This window comes from Rhinopithecus bieti, unplaced genomic scaffold (assembly GCF_001698545.2).
Source record: "Rhinopithecus bieti isolate Rb0 unplaced genomic scaffold, ASM169854v2 scaffold_1918, whole genome shotgun sequence".
Taxonomy (NCBI): Eukaryota; Metazoa; Chordata; class Mammalia; order Primates; family Cercopithecidae; genus Rhinopithecus; species Rhinopithecus bieti.
Window position 1 is genome coordinate 272,002 of NW_016803680.1, and position 19,332 is coordinate 291,333.

The 19,332-nt window shown below is 44.5% G+C and overlaps 1 protein-coding gene across 1 annotated transcript in view; it reads left to right on the forward strand.

Moving 5' to 3' along the window:
- Positions 1–19,332, forward strand: part of VPS35L (VPS35 endosomal protein sorting factor like) — a 153,284-nt gene that overhangs the window by 44,537 nt on the left and 89,415 nt on the right. The window contains 6 exon segments of the mRNA XM_017849738.1: positions 1,134–1,193; positions 7,587–7,683; positions 8,708–8,755; positions 10,071–10,164; positions 15,866–15,943; positions 16,437–16,559. Of these exon segments, the coding sequence (XP_017705227.1) occupies positions 1,134–1,193; positions 7,587–7,683; positions 8,708–8,755; positions 10,071–10,164; positions 15,866–15,943; positions 16,437–16,559 (500 nt within the window).

Below are 19,332 nucleotides of genomic sequence, written 5' to 3' on the forward strand. Positions count from 1 at the left end.
TGCCATTTCAAGGGGCAGCTACTAATTTGCTCTAGCTGTGTTACCCTGTAGAGATATGGCCACATTTTTGGCATATTTTATGTGAAGAAGGAGAAAATATGGCATGTGAGTTCTCCTAAGTTGTAGAGTTTGTTTTAGTTTTAGTTTTTGAGACTGGTCTTGCTCTCTCACCCAGGCGGGAGGGCAGTGGGTGATCATGGCTTACCGCAGCCTTGAACTCCTGGGCTCAAGCAATCCTCCCACCTCAGCCTCCCAAGTAGCTGAAACTACAGGCGTGCGCTGCCATGCCTGGCTATTTTTTAAATTTTTTGTACATTCCCGGTCTCACGATGTTGCCTAGGCTGCTCTTGAACTCCTGGGCTCAAGCAGTCCTCCTGTGTTGGCTTCCCAAAGTGCTAGGATTACAGGTGTGAGCCACTATGCCCAGCCTCTCCCGGTTTTTACCCGGGCGCGGTGGCTCAAGCCTGTAATCCCAGCACTTTGGGAGGCCGAGATGGGCGGATCATGAGGTCAGGAGATCGAGACCATCCTGGCTAACACGGTGAAACCCCGTCTCTACTAAAAAATACAAAAAACTAGTCGGGCGAGGTGGTGGCGCCTGTAGTCCCAGCTACTCGGGAGGCTGAGGCAGGAGAATGGCGGGAACCCGGGAGGCGGAGCTTGCAGTTAGCTGAGATCCGGCCACTGCACTCCAGCCTGGGTGACAGAGCCAGACTCCGTCTCAAAAAAAAAAAAAAAAAAAATGTTAAAACACTTTGTGGGCTGTTGTGGTGTGGCCATGCATAACTGGTCACAGGCTGGATTCACCCCACGGGCTGCCCGTTTTCACCTCTGGCCTAGCATGGAATGTGGACCATCGTCTGAGTGGATGGAGATACTTGAGACTCCTTTAGACTCCAAAGGGTAAAACGATCACTTTCCTGCCTTTCAAAGAAAGTAAAAGTCTACTGGAAAAACTAAAAACAAAACAAAAGAAATGTGGCTTAAAATCTGTCCCACCAGGTGGCAGCATACCATCACAAGTTGAAGCCTGTCTGGGAGATGATCACTCTGGGTCCCTAATTAACAAACATTTATTTACTGTTTGCTCCTGAAGAGTGTGATACTAACACCATCTGTCCTTTTCCTCCCAGGAAAGCTCGTGTATGAGCGCATCTTTTCCATGTGTGTGGATAACCGCAGTGTCTTACCAGGTAATGTCACAGCTGTTCCTGGAGTGTTATCGTGCCCTGGAGTCAGGACTAGAAGGCTTTTATTGAGTCAGAATTCATTGAAGCTTGATAAAGGTTTTAATTTGGGGTGTGTTCAAGTAAAAGAAACACCTTTGAAGATTTCTGATCATCTCAGTCTTCTAAAAACATTAGAAGGTTTCTGAATGGCCTGTGTAGGAGCTAAGGCAAGTAATTTGAATCTACAAGAATGAAAAGGCATCACAGTTAGATTCAGCTGAACTTTCACATCAACATATTTTCCTCTGCTGCTTGACTTTAATATTTTTCCTATGTATCGTTCCCTCCTAAGAAGCAAATTACTTGGACAAAAAAAAAAAGCAAAACGACTTTATATATATTAAAGAACGATGTCAAATAGATCGATAGTAATTGATGCTTTGAATTCACAATCTATACCCAAATAATTTTGCATTAAATTGACTGTCAATCAAGTTTAAATTCCCTGGAGGTTATAATGGGACAAGTGGATGATGAATTTCTTTTGTCATATACATGGTAAGAATGATGTGTCTGGCAATGTAGGACTCTCAGCCACAGCATCCTTTGCCTGTATTCCTCTTTTTAACTTCCGAGCACACCTATGAGAAAACGTTCTCATCTGTCCAAGCTAGAGTAACCAGCTTGCTCCACTGCCACTCCACTTCCCTCTGCTCCTGCAGTGGGGCTTCCCAGGAGGTGAATAGAAGGTGTTTGTGACAGTAACCTGTAACCTGACCTTTATTCTTCCTTCTTTCCTCTTTCCTTTATTCCTGCCTCCTCTTCTCCTTCTTCTCTCTCTTCCTCTCCCTCCACCTCTCCCAACCTCTCCTTTTCTTTCTTCTGCTTCCTGTCTGTCCATCAATCAATCAATCTATCTTTATTTTTTTTTTTTTTTGAGATGGACTCTTGCTCTGTCACCCAGCCTGGAGTGCAGTGGCGCGATCTTGGCTCACTGCAGCCTTCGCCTCCCGGATTCAAGCGATTCTCCTGCTTCACCCTCCCGAGTAGCTGGGACTACTGGTACCTGCCACCATACCTGGCTCATTTTTGTATTTTTAGTAGAGACCGGGTTTTTACCATTTTGGCCAGGCTAGTCTCAAACTCCTGACCTCAAGTGATTCATCTGCCTTGGCCTCCCAAAGTGCTGGGATTATAGGCATGAGCAACCATGCCTGGCCCTTTTTTATTTTTATTTTTTCTATTTAATGTTTTTAGGTTTTCATCTTTGTAGACACAGTCTCCCTATGTTGCTCAAGCAGCTCTCAAACTTCTGAGCCCAAGTGATCCTCCCACCTCAGTCTCCCAAAGTGCTGGGATTGTAGGCATGAGCCACTATGCTTGGCCTGTTTTTTTAATACTATTTAATGTGCACATTTGTCAGAAAGAAAGAGACAGAACTCTACAGGCTTTTAGGTCTCGAAGTGCTTTTAGGACCCATCTTGTTTCATCAGAGATGGGCAGACCCAGTATGGAAGGGTCTTGCCCAGAGCTCTGCCACCAGCTACTGAGAGCCTTGCTCTTCGCGCTGCACCTACATTGTCCAGTACAGCAGCCACTGGCCATGTGTTGCTCTTGAGCACTTGAGGTGTGGCCAGTCCAAATTGAGATGCGACGTAACTATTTAAAAAGTCGCTGGATTTCAAAGACTCAGTACAAGTAAAAGACGGTAAAGTAGCTCACTAATAGTGTTTATGTTGGTTACATGTTGAAATGGTATTCTGGATGAATCGGGTTAAAGTACATGATTAAAATTAATTTCCCCAGTTTTCACCTTTTAATATGGCTCACGTGGTTTTTCTTTGGGATCCTTCGTGCCACTGCATCATACCTGTGATGATGTTTTTCAGCAGCTCCTCCCAGCAGTTCTGGCCATCTCAGGGTTGGAGGCAGTGATCTGGGACAGGCAGGCAGAGGCCAGCCCAAGTGGAAAGGAAAGGCCTTCTCTGCTGGCTTGAGGATTTGAGAAATCTGAATTGTTTATGTATTTATTTTTGAGACGGAGTTTCGCTCTTGTTGTCCCAGGCTGGAGGGCAATGACGCAATCTTGGCTCACTACAACCTCTGCCTCCTGGGTTCAAGTGATTCTCTTGCCTCAGCCTCCCAAGTAGCTGGGATTACAGGCCTGCACCACCACACCCAGCTAATTTTTGTATTTTTAGTAGAGATGGGTTTTTATCTTGTTGGCCAGGCTGGTGTTGAACTCCTGACCTCAGGTGATCTGCCCGCCTCGGCCTCCCAAAGTGCTGGGATTATAGGCGTGAGCCACCACGCCCGGCCGAATCCATTTATTTAATTCACACTTGCCAGCACGTAGCATGCTATATACCATTGGCAGCAAACTTGAGCCAACAGGTGGGATTGAATCAAAATAGATTTTTTTTTTGGCAACAACAGCATTTTAAAAAAATGATTTTTGATACAGGCTCTAGTTCTTCCTATTGTTGTATACCCAACCTCTTAAAATTTTTCATATTTACCTTCCTGGCCCCCAGGGGCATTTGAGTTTGCCTCTACCGCAGTAATCTTCCTTTCTTCCAGTCTTCAGTGACTATACAAACAACATTTTAGGGCCAATTAAGGAAAAATGACTAATAACTAACTCCCTGCCTAAACTTAAAAGTTTAAAACAACAGATGAGTCCTTGTTTAGATATGTTAATTATAGCACTTTCATCACTAAAATTCTTCCCTCTCCAAATAACTATTTTTGACCTTGAGCAAAGCAAATCATTTGTTTTTTTTTTTTTCTTTAAATGATATCATTGTTTGTTTTCCTTTTAGCTAAAATCTTCATCTGCTTGTGTTCGCTCCGGTTCCAAGAACCTGAAAAGAATAGTAGATTCTGTTTTTCGAAGTTGTTGGTGATCTGAGGAATGACTCTTAAGTATAATTATCATGAAAGCTTTAGAAATCTCCTGTGCAGAATTCTGCCCAAAGAGATTACGTGCGAAGAGAAATTTGGTGGCATTTGTACTCATTCTTTCCATTTAAATCAAGTTCTGTTGGGTGAATTTCCTACTTGAGCCCTTTGCCTTAGGGAGTTTTAACTAAGGTATAGCTCTTCGGAGTTGAGAAAGATACAGTGTCTTTTGGGTTCAGGAAAAGTACACACTACTAGATGTGGTCATTTTTTTCCCAACAGTTCTTAATCCAGCATATACATAGAGAGGCCATTGACTCTGAGAAGTCAAATCATTTTCTTTCCAGCTTGGGAGAAATAATTTGGGTTTATTGTATTATGGTTTCCATCATCATCTTCTCAGCACTCCCATCTTCAGTTTTCCCCTGTGGCTGATGTGGGCCACATTGGGATAAGCAGTGGCCTTAACTGACCTGGTCTTTCCAGCACATGCCAGCTAAGATGGTGCCAATCCCTATAACACTGTTACGTAAAGAGACCTCTGGGTAGAGACTTGGCAAATAAATGAAAGAACTAGACTCATTGGTCTCCTGCCTCCTCTTAAAATATCCACAGAAGTTCAGGTTTGAAAAAAAGCAGCACCATAAAAGAAAAATAAGTGGGAGCTAGAAAGAGAATCTCTGTTCTTTGTTATATTGAAGTGTCTTCTGAATTGATTTCCGGATTTTGAAGGAGTCCCCATGTAGCAGCCCAAATGCTAAAGTATAAACCGTGTCGTGTCATGCCATTCCTGTGCTCAGAACCCTTCAGGGGGTTTCCATTATGTTTAGAAAAACTCTCAAACTCCTCACCAAGGCTTCAGCCCTGTGTGAACTGGCTTGTGATGCTGGCTGCACCCCTTGACCATAGTGAGGTTATACCTACCTCAGGGCCTTGCATTTGCTGTTTTCTCTCCCTGGAATGTATTTCTTCCACATCTAGGCATGGCTGGCTCCCTTTTATAATTCAGGGCTCAGCTCAGATACCGCCTCTGTAGGAGCCTTCTCTGACCACTGCATCTAATGAGCCCCTTCCCGTAAATCTCACTCAAGTCACTCTTTATTCCAATACTTAGTTTAGTATCTTTAATAGTGCTATTAGATATTATCTTATTTGTTTGCCTGCGTATTCTCTTTCCTGTTTGTCATTTGTCTCCCCCCACTGGAATGTAAGTTTTATGAAGATAAGATCTACCTTGTGCACTGTTATCTCCCCAAAGCCTAGAACACCACCTTTAGTTGGCCCTTAAGGCATTTGTGTTGAGCACATGAAGTAAAGGAATATAGTACTTAGTTTGCTGTAAGATCTTAAAGTCCTGCATAACAGAATCCTTTTTCTAAATTATTCCTTGAGCTGGAAGGAAAGCCTAAAGATTCTGTACTGGTGTATGCAGATTGTCGTATAGCTTGCAGTCAATGTGTGTATGCAGAGCAGCCTGCCTTTAGCCTGATTTCCAACTCTTTCAAAGGCAACCTGAACCAGTTTGTTTTAGCCTTTGCTGAATCTCAGTTCCTTCAACTAGAGAGTGAGAGATTTTATAGATGACCTCAGAGACCTATTTTTGCTTTTGGATTTTAAGCCACAAGATTCAGTCATATGAAGGGAAATTAACACTGCTCCTCCCTCTCCCCAAAGAGAAGATTGACAAATGAATGTAAGAATAACTGCTATCTTTTCCTGTCTGGATCTCTTGAAAGTAGACAAAAAAAGTTACTTCATGTGTAGAGATCTAGGCCAGAAAGAGGAAAATGGTCATTTCCCATCCTTTTGAAAATGGTAAGCAAATAGTTCTCAAGTGAATGAAGCATGCCAGCCATGCAAAAATAGACTGAGGAGATTGCAATTTCAAAATATCTGCAGTTGTGATTAGTGACTCTTCCCTGCTAGAAAAGTACCTAGAGATTTGTCTTTTTTTTGCTGATTCTATAGGAATTTTGATCACCTTCATATACCACTAAGTAACAGAATCAGGGATGAAAATGACTCATTGCAAAACAGGATGAGAGCCAACAAGCTAAGAATCATTTGCTATATTAAAGTAACTAACTTCTCCCTTTTAATTTATTTATTCATTTTTTAGAGACAAAGTCTTGCTCTATCTTACTCTGTCTCGCTCTGCCCAGGCTGGAGTGCAGTGGCTCGAACGTAGCTCACTGCAGCCTCAAACTCCTGGGCTCTATTGATCCTCCCACCTCAACGTTCCAAGTAGCTGGGACTACAGGTGTGAGCCACAGTGCCTGGCCAGCTTCTCCCTTTTTGAATTAATCCTAAAAGTATAAAACATCCAGTGGTGGGATGGAGCTCTAATCTTTGCCAAAATCATTTAGAAGAAATCATTTCCATGTGAGAGTTTAACAATGGCCTTCATGGTGTTGATAAGTTTTGTGTTTTTTCTTTCATTTCTCCATGTTCTCTTCCATTGCTTACGATGTATGTCAAGTCCAGAACTGTGAGAAATAAATTTCTGCTGTTTAAAAATATGTATGTCAAAAGCAAGCTTGGGTTCCAGTTCCAGAAAACTCAAAATAACAGTAATGAAGGTCAGAGCTGATGGGCCAGCTAGCCCTTGGTACCAACGATCCTCACTTCTGTCTTGCTGCTCTCATGGTCAGTATGGCTGCAGAGGTTCCAGCTGTCATGTCTGCATTCCAGTCAGTGAGCAGGAAGAAGGAGTGAGGGAAGGCAAGCCCCTTCCATTAAAGATACTTCTCAGAAGTTGCCCTTCTATTTATATATCCTGGGACCAGAACTGACCCACGTGACCACACCTAACTGCAAGGATGGCCCTGTGCCCTGCAGGAAAATGCGAGTTCTTCTATTAAAGGGGAGGACAATAGCTCATGGAGTAAACTGGCAGTTTCACAAGGTGACTCGTCTTGGAGCCAGTCATGAGCCAGCAACATAATTCTGGCTGGTTTCTCACCTCAAGGGCCTTGCTTTACCTTCCTCTGGCCCATTGTGATGTGTAGAGCAAAAGCTTAGATCACATTTCATGTTGCAGTCTCAGTTCCCTAAAGCATCTGGAATTCTCAACAATGTTGTCATAGTTACTGGGAGGTAACCAAGAACCTCTGGATTATATTAGAGGCAGTGGCTAAGAATGTCAGCCGCGACTGCCTGGGTTGAATTCCAGCTCTTACATTTGCTTGCTGTGTGCCTTGGGTGAGTCACTACATTCCTCTGTGCCTTGGACTCTGCATCTGTAAAATAAGATAATAAAAGTACATACCTCAGAGGGTTGCTCTATGGGATCAGGTGAGCTGTCTGTAAAGCACTGTGGACAACACTTGGCACTTAGAAAGCCTGTGTTTGTGGAAACTATTGTTATCATCAGTTGCTTCCTAATAGTGATATTTGGAAAGAAAGACACAGGCTGAGTCACTCCCTTTTCTGCTCCAGGGTAATGTGTTCCCATGCGGGGACTCACACAGATCCTGAGATTTAGGAGGGCTGATGGGTCTTGTTTTTGTATTACAGATCACTTTTCTCCAGAGAATGCCAATGACACGGCCAAGGAAACATGCCTAAATTGGTTTTTCAAGATTGCCTCCATCAGGGAACTCATTCCAAGATTGTATCCTTTTCTTTTTTCTTTTTTTTTTTTTGTCTGGTGATTTTCAAGATAGGCTAAAAGAGTTGTACTGTTAATAGAAGCCATGTGATGGGATGCCCTGACATTCTTATTGAAAATGTGGTCCCATGACGGTTGCTAGCCTGAAAATACATACAGGGCAAGCCACATTGTAGAAACCCTTGGACTCTTGCTCTTTCCAGTTTTTTTGTCTTTTACTTTGAACCCGATGCCATGTGTCAGGCATTTGTTTCCTTGTGGAACATTCCCACCTTAATTCTCTCAATTAAAATGCTTTACATTTGTATTTTCTCTGATTCCAAGAACTTGAAAGAACAGGGTCAAGCTTGGCAGGGCAAATGCCAATATTGAAGAACAGAATTCGACTTATGCATAAATTGCATCTTAGTTATCTAAAGTTCTTTCTTTTTTTTTTTTTTTTTTTTGAGACAGAGTCTCGCTCTGTTGCCCAGGCTGGTGTGCAGTGACGTGATCTCGGCTCTCTGCAAACTCCACCCCCTGGGTTCACACCATTCTCCTGCCTCAGCCTCCCGAGTAGCTGGGACTACAGGCGCCCGCCACCACGCCCAGCTAATTTTTTTGTATTTTTAGTGGAGACGGGGTTTCACTGTGTTAGCAAGGGTGGTCTCAATCTCCTGACCTCGTGATCCGCCCGCCTCTGCCTCCCAAAGTGCTGGGATTACAGGCGTGAGCCCCCGCACCCGGCCTCTAAAGTTCTTTCTTTCCCCATAAAGCATTGATTAGAAATGCTCAAAACCCAGTTTATATTTCAGCATGCAACTATGAGTTAATGTGTAACATTTTCCACAATTTATTTTAGATAAGTATGAAACTTTGAAAACCATATGTAGAAACCATAAGCTACCTTAGTTCGCTAGATTGTTGAGAGCCGTTCTGGTTCCCGTCTCCTAAGACCTGCCTACTTCTATTCATGGATAGTTTAGTCTTTTCTCCATAGGGAGTAGACCTTCTGGAAAACATCTTCCTTAACAGGATGTTCTTGCAGTTACGTGGAGGCATCCATCCTGAAATGTAACAAATTCCTCTCCAAAACGTAAGGCTCTTCGATAAAATCTAGAACCATAAAATTGTTCAAAATCTCCCGTGTGTACACAGATAGTAATGGCAATGTAATAGTAGCCATTATTCACTGAGTACTTAATGTGTGTTAAGCACCTTCTGTGCATTTTCTCGTTGAATCCAAATGAAAACTGAATGAAGTAGAGACACCATCCTAATCCCTGTATTAGGGAGAGGAAAACTCAAGCCAGGAGAAGTTGATTGAGGAGGTCAAGGAAGATCAGCTCAACTGGATTTGAATTCTTGGCTGTACTGGTACTAGCTGTATGGTCTTAGCAGGTTATTTACAGCCTCAGAACCTCAGGCTCCCTCTCCTGGGAACATGACCCTAAGAAGAGGTCTGAGAGGGTCCTTCAGGTCATACATGCAACAGTGAGAGTCATACCTGGTACACGGTGGGCCCATCCTCTGTGTTGGCTGCTGCTGTTGATGATGATGAAAATGATGACGTCAGAAGCAGAAGCCTTTGCCCTTAGTGGCTTAGGTCCATGCTACTCAATTTATCACAATGTTTTGAGAGTAATTATAGGACATGGGGGACCCAGATCTGCTTTCTGCAGAGCAGGTGAAATGCTAAGTCATGTTAGATAGCTAGATAATAAATTCCTTGAAGCCCGGGAGTGACTGATTCATGGTGCTCCACAGATAACTCTTCTGATTGGATTTAGAATTTATCTCAAATGTGTTGGATTTGAATCTAGGGATGCCTGGAGTAGTTTGGGGGAATAACATGGGTACTGAAGAAACAGTTATTTTGCCTCACCAGTTGGAGGAGGATAATGCCTTAGGCAGAGGGAAGACATACGTTGCAGGAGAAATAAATTGTAATTCACATTGTTGGTAGTTGGAGGATGTCAGATGCCAGCCTGAGATTCACGGAAGGAACAGCATACGGGACAGTAAATCTGTGGCAAACAAAAATAGATGTGGGGAGAAGATCAAGGGGTGCCCAGTCGATGGAAAATAATTGGAGACAAAAACTGTTAAAATTAATAAAATAAATGTGACCTCTATTGGGGAAAAAATGTGGTTAGCCTCCACCACTGAGCAAATGATAACGATGAAATAAATCATTCAGTGAACAAATTGTATCAGAAGAGAAAGACTGTTGTTACATTGCCTTAGAAAACTGAAACTTTGACCTTGGTTTGTTACTGAAACTTGATTTTTCCTCCCCACACCACCCCCCTTGGCGAATTTAGGAAGTTTTATTTTATCTTTATTTTAAAATAAAGGAACAGCGAGTTCTCACGTTGAGTGTAATGCTGGCCTCTTTTTGTCTCTCGCAGGGGAATTTCAGAGTGCCTGCCCCGGTTAACATGCATGATCAGAGGGATTGGAGACCCGCTGGTGTCGGTGTACGCCCGTGCCTACCTGTGCCGGGTAGGCCATGCGAGTCACTACCCTTGACGGCACGGCTGCCGCCCGTCTCCTTGAATGTTCACACAGGGCCCTCCTTCCCCACCACGCCACAAGTCATTGAGAGAAGGACTTTATTAGCGGCTAATTTTAGATCATATCTCTGCCGCAGAAAGTAGAACTGTAGGGTTTCTTTTAAAAATTAATTTTAAAGTAGACCAACTTACCATAGCTCTAATTAGGGGATGTTTAAGGTCATCTTCTTACAAATGAACTGGTTTTCAAAATTAATTGTTTCTCAGTTCTTGCTGCGAAGGAGGCTCCCAGGGCCCTTCGGCTGACAAGTTGCTTTTCATTGACTTGAAACACGCTCTTCCTTTGTCTTGACTTTGATTGCTTTATTAGTTTTCTGCTTGGCAAGGGAGCGGTGTCCCACATGACGGCAGGCCTCAGGGTCTGTGTGGCCTGGCTTAGGTGGCTGCTGTGAAAGCAGGTAGAGGGACTGATTAGAAATTACTTGCCCATGCCCTGCTTTAAAGCACCGTGAGGCGTCAGCTAAGCTATTAAGTTTTTTGTGTCTGGAAAAACGTAACCAATGGAGGTTATGTGGTCTTTTTTGTTTGAGATGGAGTCTCACTGTGTCGCCCAGGCTGGAGTGCAGTGGTGCCATCTCAGCTCATTGCAGCTTCCACCTCCTGGGTTCAAGTGATTCTCCTGTCTCAGCCTCCTGGGTTCAAGTGATTCTCCTGTCTCAGCCTCCTGGGTAGCTGAGATTACAGACGTCTGCCACCATGCCTGGCTCATTTTTGTATTTTTAGTAGAGACGGGGTTTCACCATGTTGGCCAGGATGGTCTCGAACTCCTGACCTCAAGTGATCTGCCCATGTTGGCCTCCCAAAGGGCTGGGATTACAGGTGTGAGCCACTGTGCCTGGCCGGTATATGGCCTCTCCGTAGTTTTCTTCAGCTCACACAGGGGCTTTGCCTCTGTCAGGACTCCCCTAGCAATGAGAATCTTCCCTATCGTCCCGTGAGTATTGCACATCCTTAGATCATTGCCCCTGATAAGCCCCAGACCTCCTTGAGGACAAAGTTGCAGTTAGAGCCTCCCCCATGAGTCTGCGCCTTATTAAACCAGAAGGTGAGAACATGTAGCCTGTGATTTGCTGCTTCTGCGTGACAGCCAGCAAATGTCGGCAGCCCTGTGGTCTCAAGTGTCACGAAAAACTAAGTGCCTTCAGAGTGAGGAGTAGATATCCATTAGGAAGGGCACTTTTTATAGGTCTGTTTCTTGATACTGAGAATGAAAGAAAAAGCCTTTCGTTTAAGGGCACCCTCTTCCCTCTTTGTAGCAGAGGCCAAAGTGTGTATGTATCGCCCACTGCTTGAAACCTGGGCAGGGGGGAGATTTTCCATCCAGAGGTATCAGGTGTGTTTCCAAGGACAACTTGCAAATATATTAAAGCTTGAATACTCCTCCCGAGTCGGTGTTTGCTGAGGCCCTACTGTGCACAGAACACAATGCCACATCCTCTGGGAGAGATGCAAAGAGATTGCGTATTTCTTTTTTCTTTTTTTTTTGAGATGGAGTCTCGCTCTGTTGCCAGGCTGGAGTGCAGTGGTGTGATCTCAGCTCACTGCAACCTCTGCCTCCTAGGTTCAAGCAATTCTTTTGCCACAGCCTCCCGAGTAGCTGGGACTCCAGGTGTGCACTACCACGCCCAGCTAATTTTTGTATTTTTAGTAGAGACAGGGTTTCACCATGTTGGCCAGGATGGTCTCAATCTCTTGACCTCATGATCCGCCCGCCCCAGCCTCTGAAAGTGCTGGGATTGCAGGCATGAGCCACCACACCTGGCCTTTTGTTGTTGTTGTTGTTGTTGTTTTTTTGAGCCAGAGTCTCACTCTGTTGCCCAGGCTGGAGTGCAGTGGTGCAATCTCAGGTCACTGCAACCTCTGCCTCCTGGGTTCAAGCGATTCTCATGTCTCAGCCTCCCGAGTAGCTGGGATCACTGGCATCTGCCACCATGCCCAGCTAATTTTTGTATTTTTAGTAGAGATGGGGTGTCATCATGTTGGCCAGGCTGGTCTTGAACTCCCCACTTCAGGTAATCTGCCTTCCCCGACCTCCCAAACTGCTGGAATTACAGGTGTGAGCCATCACGCCCAGCCTTGTTTATATATTTCTGCTCTGTTGCCTTTTGCCTTGTAGAACATAGCAAATACTTTTAACACACGTTGACATCACTTGAATAAGGCCTGATGTCGGAGACCCGGTGATAAAGACTTAGACTCATGCTGTCTTTTCTGCAAATAATTTGGTTTTTAAAGAGAAATCAGAAAGTGAGGAAGTACGTATTTTTTGCAAGCCTGTTCCCTTTTAATGTTTGAAGTAAGGTACATGAGCTAGGGTACACAATCATATTTGTTACATATAAAGTGCCTTTGAATGGCAGATGCAACTTGAAACACAGTGACGATGAGAAGATGCAGAGGACAAAGCAGACCCATCCCAGCAAGATGGGTAGTGGAGTGCCTGGCGTCTGCTGAAATCATTTTTGTCAGTCCAGGCAATGCATTGATTCCCCTGGTTGGGTAGTTTCTAAAAGTCTCTTTAACATTAAAAGAGTAAGAGAGGCCAAGCACAGTGGCTCATGCCTGTAATCCCAGCACTTCGGGAGGCTGAGGCGGGCAGATCACTTGAGGTTAGGAGTTCAAGACCAGCTTGGCCAACATGGCAAAAACCCGTCTCTACTAAAAAATACAAAAATTAGCCAGGCATGGTGGTTCACGCCTATAGTTCCAGCTACTCGGGAGGCTGAGGCATGAGAATCACTTGAACCCAGGAGGCGGAGGTTGCAGTGAGCCAAGATCGTGCCACTGCACTCCAGCCTGGGTGACAGAGCATGACTGCCTCAAACAAACAAAAGAGACAGCCTGTGTGTTAGTAAGATTTCTTTCAGTTGCAAGTGCCAAAAACCCAGTTCATACTACTTTAAGCAAAAATAGGAACTTACTGGCCAGTGTCTGGAGAGACCAGGGGTAGGGCAGGCACGGCTGGATGCAGGCCCTCAAAGGGTGCCATCAAGAATCAGCCTCTCCCCACATCACTCAGCTCTGCTGTCCTCTGAGTTGGCTTCGTTCTGTGACTTGCTTTTTTTATATGATGGCCCATAGCAGCCTCTGGCTTCCATCCTACCACCTTAGGAACCTTGTTGGAAAGTGTGTTTTCTCACCAGTAGATCTAGCCAGAGCCTCAGGGCTGATTCTTCATGGATTACCTAGGGTTGCTTGTCCACCCCAGTCACGTGGCCATGGGTTGGGGTCTGGGTGCTTACTGACTGGGCCTGGGTCACATGCCCCTGCGTGGAACGCAGGGTGAGGTGGATCCAGCTCCACCACAGACCTCATGGTCTGAGAGGAAGGTTTGATTCCCCAGAGACAAATGTAATTTGCTGTTACCAGCAACAGGGGGGATGAATGCTGGTCAGGCCGAAACGGCAGATGGGAATCATGAGCAATACCCTTGCTGCTCCGAGGAGACACGTTTTAGACCCGAGCAGATATCCAAGCTGCTCATTTGGCCCGATGAGAAGAGAAAAACAGAAAACAAAAGCTCTGCGTGGGTAGAGCGTAGGGGGAGCTGGAAGCTGTTTATTAGAGGAAGGTATGATTAACTCCTAACTCACAGCCGCTTCAGCTCATCTCCATGGCTCAGCCACCAGGCCAGCCTTTGCTGTCACCTAACAGATAATTAATGTCTTTTCTACAATATGATTAAGTGGAAGGAGAATCATAGCACTGTAGAACTGGATGTGATGTTTCTTGTTTGTGTATATATATATACATGTTATAATCTATGTGCTTGTCCTTGGAAACAGCACTTCCTGTACCCAATCACAGAGCTGCTCTTGGAATTTAACACCCGGATGGTTCTCAAATGCCATCTGAAAAACATTATTATTGTTACCCATCGTGACCTCTGAGTAATGGAACGTGAATGGGAGAAATCTATCCCCATTTGAAGAAACAGAGATCCAGTCTCGCTCTGTTGCCCAGGCTGGAGTGCAGTGGCGCAATATTGCTCACTGCAACTGCCACCTCCCGGGTTCAAGCGATCCTCCCACCTCAACCTCCCAAGTAGCTGGGTCTACAGGCGTGCGCCGCCACACCCGGCTAATTTTTGTGGTTTTTAGTAGAGACAGGGTTTCCCCATGTTGGCCAGGCTGGTCTCAAACTCCTAACCTCAAGTGATTGGCCCACCTGTGCCTTCCAAAGTGCTGGGATTACAGGTGTGAGCCGCTGCAGCCCAGCCTACAAAGTTGTTTTTGCGATTAAGCAGCAATTTGGAAATGAAGCGTTTCTGAGGAAGTCAGTTTAAGAAACGCTGTGATGTTGTGTTTTAAACCTATGAACTCCCCTCCATAGCTCATTGCTCTACTTTTCCATCTAACCCCATTGCTGTACCTTATCTATGATTAGTAAATGTCTTCAGCTAGAATTGTTACAGTCTGTTTTGTAACAATGAAGTCAGGACCTAAGGGATTATAGCATTGTTACACTTCATACTCATCTTACATAAAATTGCATAAAATGTATTAAAACTTATGTCTACTCTTATCACTGCCTTGCAAAGAATGGATTTGTATGGCTTTTAACTAACCACGTAACGGGGGCAGCACCACATCTGAAATCCAAGCTGACTCTCTCGTGTACCGTAATCTTTGTGTTTCATCTAATAAGTACAACTACCTGTGTGTTTATCATCTTTTTAAATTGTGTACACAATCTCGAGAGTATATTCCTTTTTAGTTGCGTATTGATTTGTTCTCTTGGTCATCTGTTTAGAAATAACATTCAATACCTTTGGGGAAGAGCAAAGATGATTTCTGCAAATGTCGCCCTTTTTTATTAAAAATAGCTTCTTTGGTCTTTCTTATAAAAGCAGTACATGTTTATTGAATAAGAAAACAGATAGGCTGGGCGCGGTGGCTCACGCCTGTAATCCCAGCACTTTGGTAGGCTGAGGTGGGCGGATCATCTGAGGTCAGGAGTTCGAGACCAGCCTGGCCAACATGGTGAAACCCGATCTCTACTAAAAATACAAAAATTAGCCGAGTGTGGTGACACATGCCTGTACTCCCTGCTACTTGGGAGGCTGAGGCAGGAGAATTGCTTGAACCTGGGAGGCGGAGGTTGCAGTGAGCCAAGATCGTGCCACTGCATTCCACCCTGGGCAACAGAGCGAAACTCCGTCTCATAATAAAACAAAAAACAGACAAGGAAAAAAAAAATTAGGCCAAGCACTGTGGCTCAGACCTGTAACCCCAGCACTTTGGGAGGCCAAGGTGGGCAGATCATGAGGTCAGAAGATCAAAACCATCCTGGCCAACATGGTGAAACCCCGTCTCTACTAAAAATACAAAAATCAGCCGGGCGTGGTGACACGTGCCTGTAATTCCAGCTACTCAGGAGGCTGAGGCAGGAGAATCCCTTGAACCAGGGAGTCGGTGGTTGCAGTGAGCCGAAATCATGCCACCACACTCCAGCCTGGCAACAGAGCAAGACTTCATCTCAAAAAAAGTAATAATTTTCTGGACTTTTTCTATATAAACATAGATGTGTGTGTGTGTGTATACACACACACATATATATATTAATTTCCAAAAATAAAATCATACTACTGTTATTGTTTGCAACCAGTTTTTCCGTTTGTCTGGCTTCAGGTGGGAATGGAAGTGGCCCCACATCTCAAAGAAACCCTAAATAAGAACTTTTTTGACTTCCTCCTTACATTCAAACAGGTAAGAGAACACTCTCAGAATAGCTAATCGATATAACAGTTCTGTGAAAGCAGAGTCAGAAAACCCAGTTGGTTTTCCAAGTGGAGAATGCCTTAAAGCTCTTTAAATGGGCAGGCCCTGGAAAATTACACTAGCTTCTGTTGTAGACAATTAAAATGTGTTGATTGTACTGAGTAAGCGGAGAAAGTTAATATGCATGTGTTAACAGGAAACGTCTCCAGTCGATGAGCCTTGCTTCTTAGCATCTGCTGGCTCCATTTTTATCAGGTTCCTGCTTTCCACAGCGCCCATTCCCAAAACAGCTCAGCTTGGTGACATGAGAAACTTTCTGTGTTTTTTTCTGGTTTAAAAAAAAAAGCAACTGAGAAACCAGGCTATTTCTCTCAGGGCTGTCCACATGCTTACAAGTATGCACAGTCTGTGAGTTGTGTGTACTTTGTTTGTTGTTTGATTTTTCCCCTCCTTTTCTAAGTGTTTGTTTGGTCTCCTGTAGATTCACGGGGATACGGTCCAGAACCAGCTGGTGGTCCAAGGAGTGGAGCTTCCATCGTACCTCCCCTTGTACCCGCCTGCTATGGACTGGATCTTCCAGTGCATTTCCTACCATGCCCCCGAGGTAACTGCTTCAGTGTGACGCTCACCTCCTGTATGGCAATAGCCCCTGCACGCTGTGCCTTTTCATGTTAATGGGACCCCTTCATAACAGCTATAGCAACGTTAGCGCTAGCCAGCCTTTATAGAGGGCTTACCCTGGTGGCTGGTTCTGTGCTTAGTGCTTTTCTGAGACTGTCTCATTTCAACAGCTGTGGGAGGGGAATGTGGTGGCTTGAGAGGCCATATACCTAAGTGAGGCCACAGCTAGAAAGCAGTTGGTGGCTGGGTACGGTGGCTCACATCTGTAATCCTAGCACTTTGCAAGGCCAAGGTTGGGAGGATCACTTGATTTTAGGAGTTTGAGACCAGCCTTGGCAACATAGCAAAACTCCATCTCTACAAAAAATTAGCCAGGCATGGTGATATATGCCTATAATCCCAGCTACTCGGGAGGCTGAGGTGGGAGCACTACCTGAGCCCCAGAGTTCAAGGCTACAGTGAGCTGTGTTTGTATTAGTGCACTCCAGCCTGAGTGACAGAGCAAGACACTGTCTCATTAAAAAAGAAAAAACAGGAAGGTGGTTGGTGACTTGATACAAACCCACGGAATTGGGCTCCAGGTCCGACAAGCCTTATCACCTCTTCACTTACCTTTCATGTACCCCTTTTGTGTTTATAATAATCCAATAAAGGCTGTGGAGCAGGTATTTTATGGAAGGAAAATAAAGCTCAGATGCTTAATTTCTTTTATAAGATTATTTTTCTTTCCTTTTTTTCTTTTTTGCCAGTTGAAGTATTGTCCGGAATTGAAGTGACATCAGAATCATAGCAGACATGTATTTTTTTTCTTTTCCAAAACTGAGAAGCAGTTTTAGTAGAACACCAATTCAAACTGTCATGAAGACTGTGATAGGCCAGGCACAGTGGCTCATGCCTGTAATCCCAGCACTTTGGGAGGCTGAAGCGTGCAGTTCACTTCAGGCCAGCAGTTCAAGACCAGCCTGGCTAACATGGATATATAGGCGTATATCACCATGCCTGGCTAATTTTTTGAATTTTTTTGTAGAGATGGAGTTTCGCTGTGTTGCCCAGACTGCTCTTTTGTGGAGACCCTGTCTCTACAAAAAATACAAAATTAACTGTGCATGGTAGTATGTGCCTGTAGTCCCAGCTACTCAGGAGGCTGAGGCAGAGAATCACTTGAACCTGGGAGGCGGAGGTTGCAGTGAGCCGAGATGGCACCACTGTTCTCTAGCCTGGGTGACAGAGCCAGACTGTCTCAAAAAAAAAAAAAAAAAAAAAAANTCAGGCCAGCAGTTCAAGACCAGCCTGGCTAACATGGATATATAGGCGTATATCACCATGCCTGGCTAATTTTTTGAATTTTTTTGTAGAGATGGAGTTTCGCTGTGTTGCCCAGACTGCTCTTTTGTGGAGACCCTGTCTCTACAAAAAATACAAAAATTAACTGTGCATGGTAGTATGTGCCTGTAGTCCCAGCTACTCAGGAGGCTGAGGCAGAGAATCACTTGAACCTGGGAGGCGGAGGTTGCAGTGAGCCGAGATGGCACCACTGTTCTCTAGCCTGGGTGACAGAGCCAGACTGTCTCAAAAAAAAAAAAAAAAAAAAAAGACTGTGATAGATGAAGCTTCCCTTGTCTTTATTTGATAGTTGCAAAGAAAAGAGAGACTACAAAACAGGGACACATAGAGCAAGGCAAAGTTGAAGGATATCTGTCTTTTCCTAGACGTTGCCAACACATGTTGAAAGCTGTGTAGAAAAGAAAAAAAAAAGGACATGACTTTAACTGAGCTATCCCGCTTTTAAGAATTTATGCTGTAAGTTAGACGAGTGCATAAACATTACAAACACACACAGACATGCACACACGGTTTGTTCACAGTAGTGCAAAATTGGAGGCAAGCATCAGAGAGGACTGGTTATGGTATGTGCATTCAGTGAGATGTTAATGAGGCCATTTAAAATGATGGAGACTCCTGATGATCTGTGCATACTGATGTAAGGGTATTCATGGTATATGGCTAAGTGCAAAAAGAAAGTTACATTGCTGTGTGTGTCGTAAGTGGCAGTGTGGCCTAGTGTTCAGGTGTGGGCTGTGGAGTCAGGGTGCCTGGGTCTGCATCTCAGCTCCGTTACAGCTGTTGTGATAGAGTAGGGAGCAGGTAACTTATTCCTAACCACTCTGAGTCTTCTTTCTTCATCTGTAAAATGGGAGCAATATTAATGATTCCTATTTTCTAGTCTGTTGCAAGGATCAAAGAAATCACTGTATCTATGGTGCTTAGTGTAGCGCCCCACATCTTGGTACTTGCAGACATGATTTTTATATCTGTGCAAGAGAGTTGGGAAGGAGAAGTGACAGAATATCACTGGAGTGTGAGATTTGGGGCCATCGTAACTTATTTTTCTTTGCCCGTCTGTTTTTTTCTTTCTTCCTTTGGGACAGTCTTGCTCTGTCTCCCAGTCTGGAGTGCACTGGTGCAATCTCGGCTCGCTACAACCTCTGCCTCCCAGGTTCAAGCGATTCTCATGCCTCAGCCTCCTGAGTAGCTGGGACTACAGGCATGCACCACCACACCCAGCTAATTTTTGTATTTTTAGTGGAGACGCAGTTTCATTTTGTTGATCTCGTGCTGATCTCTAACTGCTGGCCTCAAATGATCCTCCCCCCTCGGCTTCCCAGAGTGCTGGGATCACAGACACGAGCCACTACGCCCGGCCACCCATCTCTGTTTTCTAACTTTTCAACAAGTTTGCACTGCTTACATTTTTA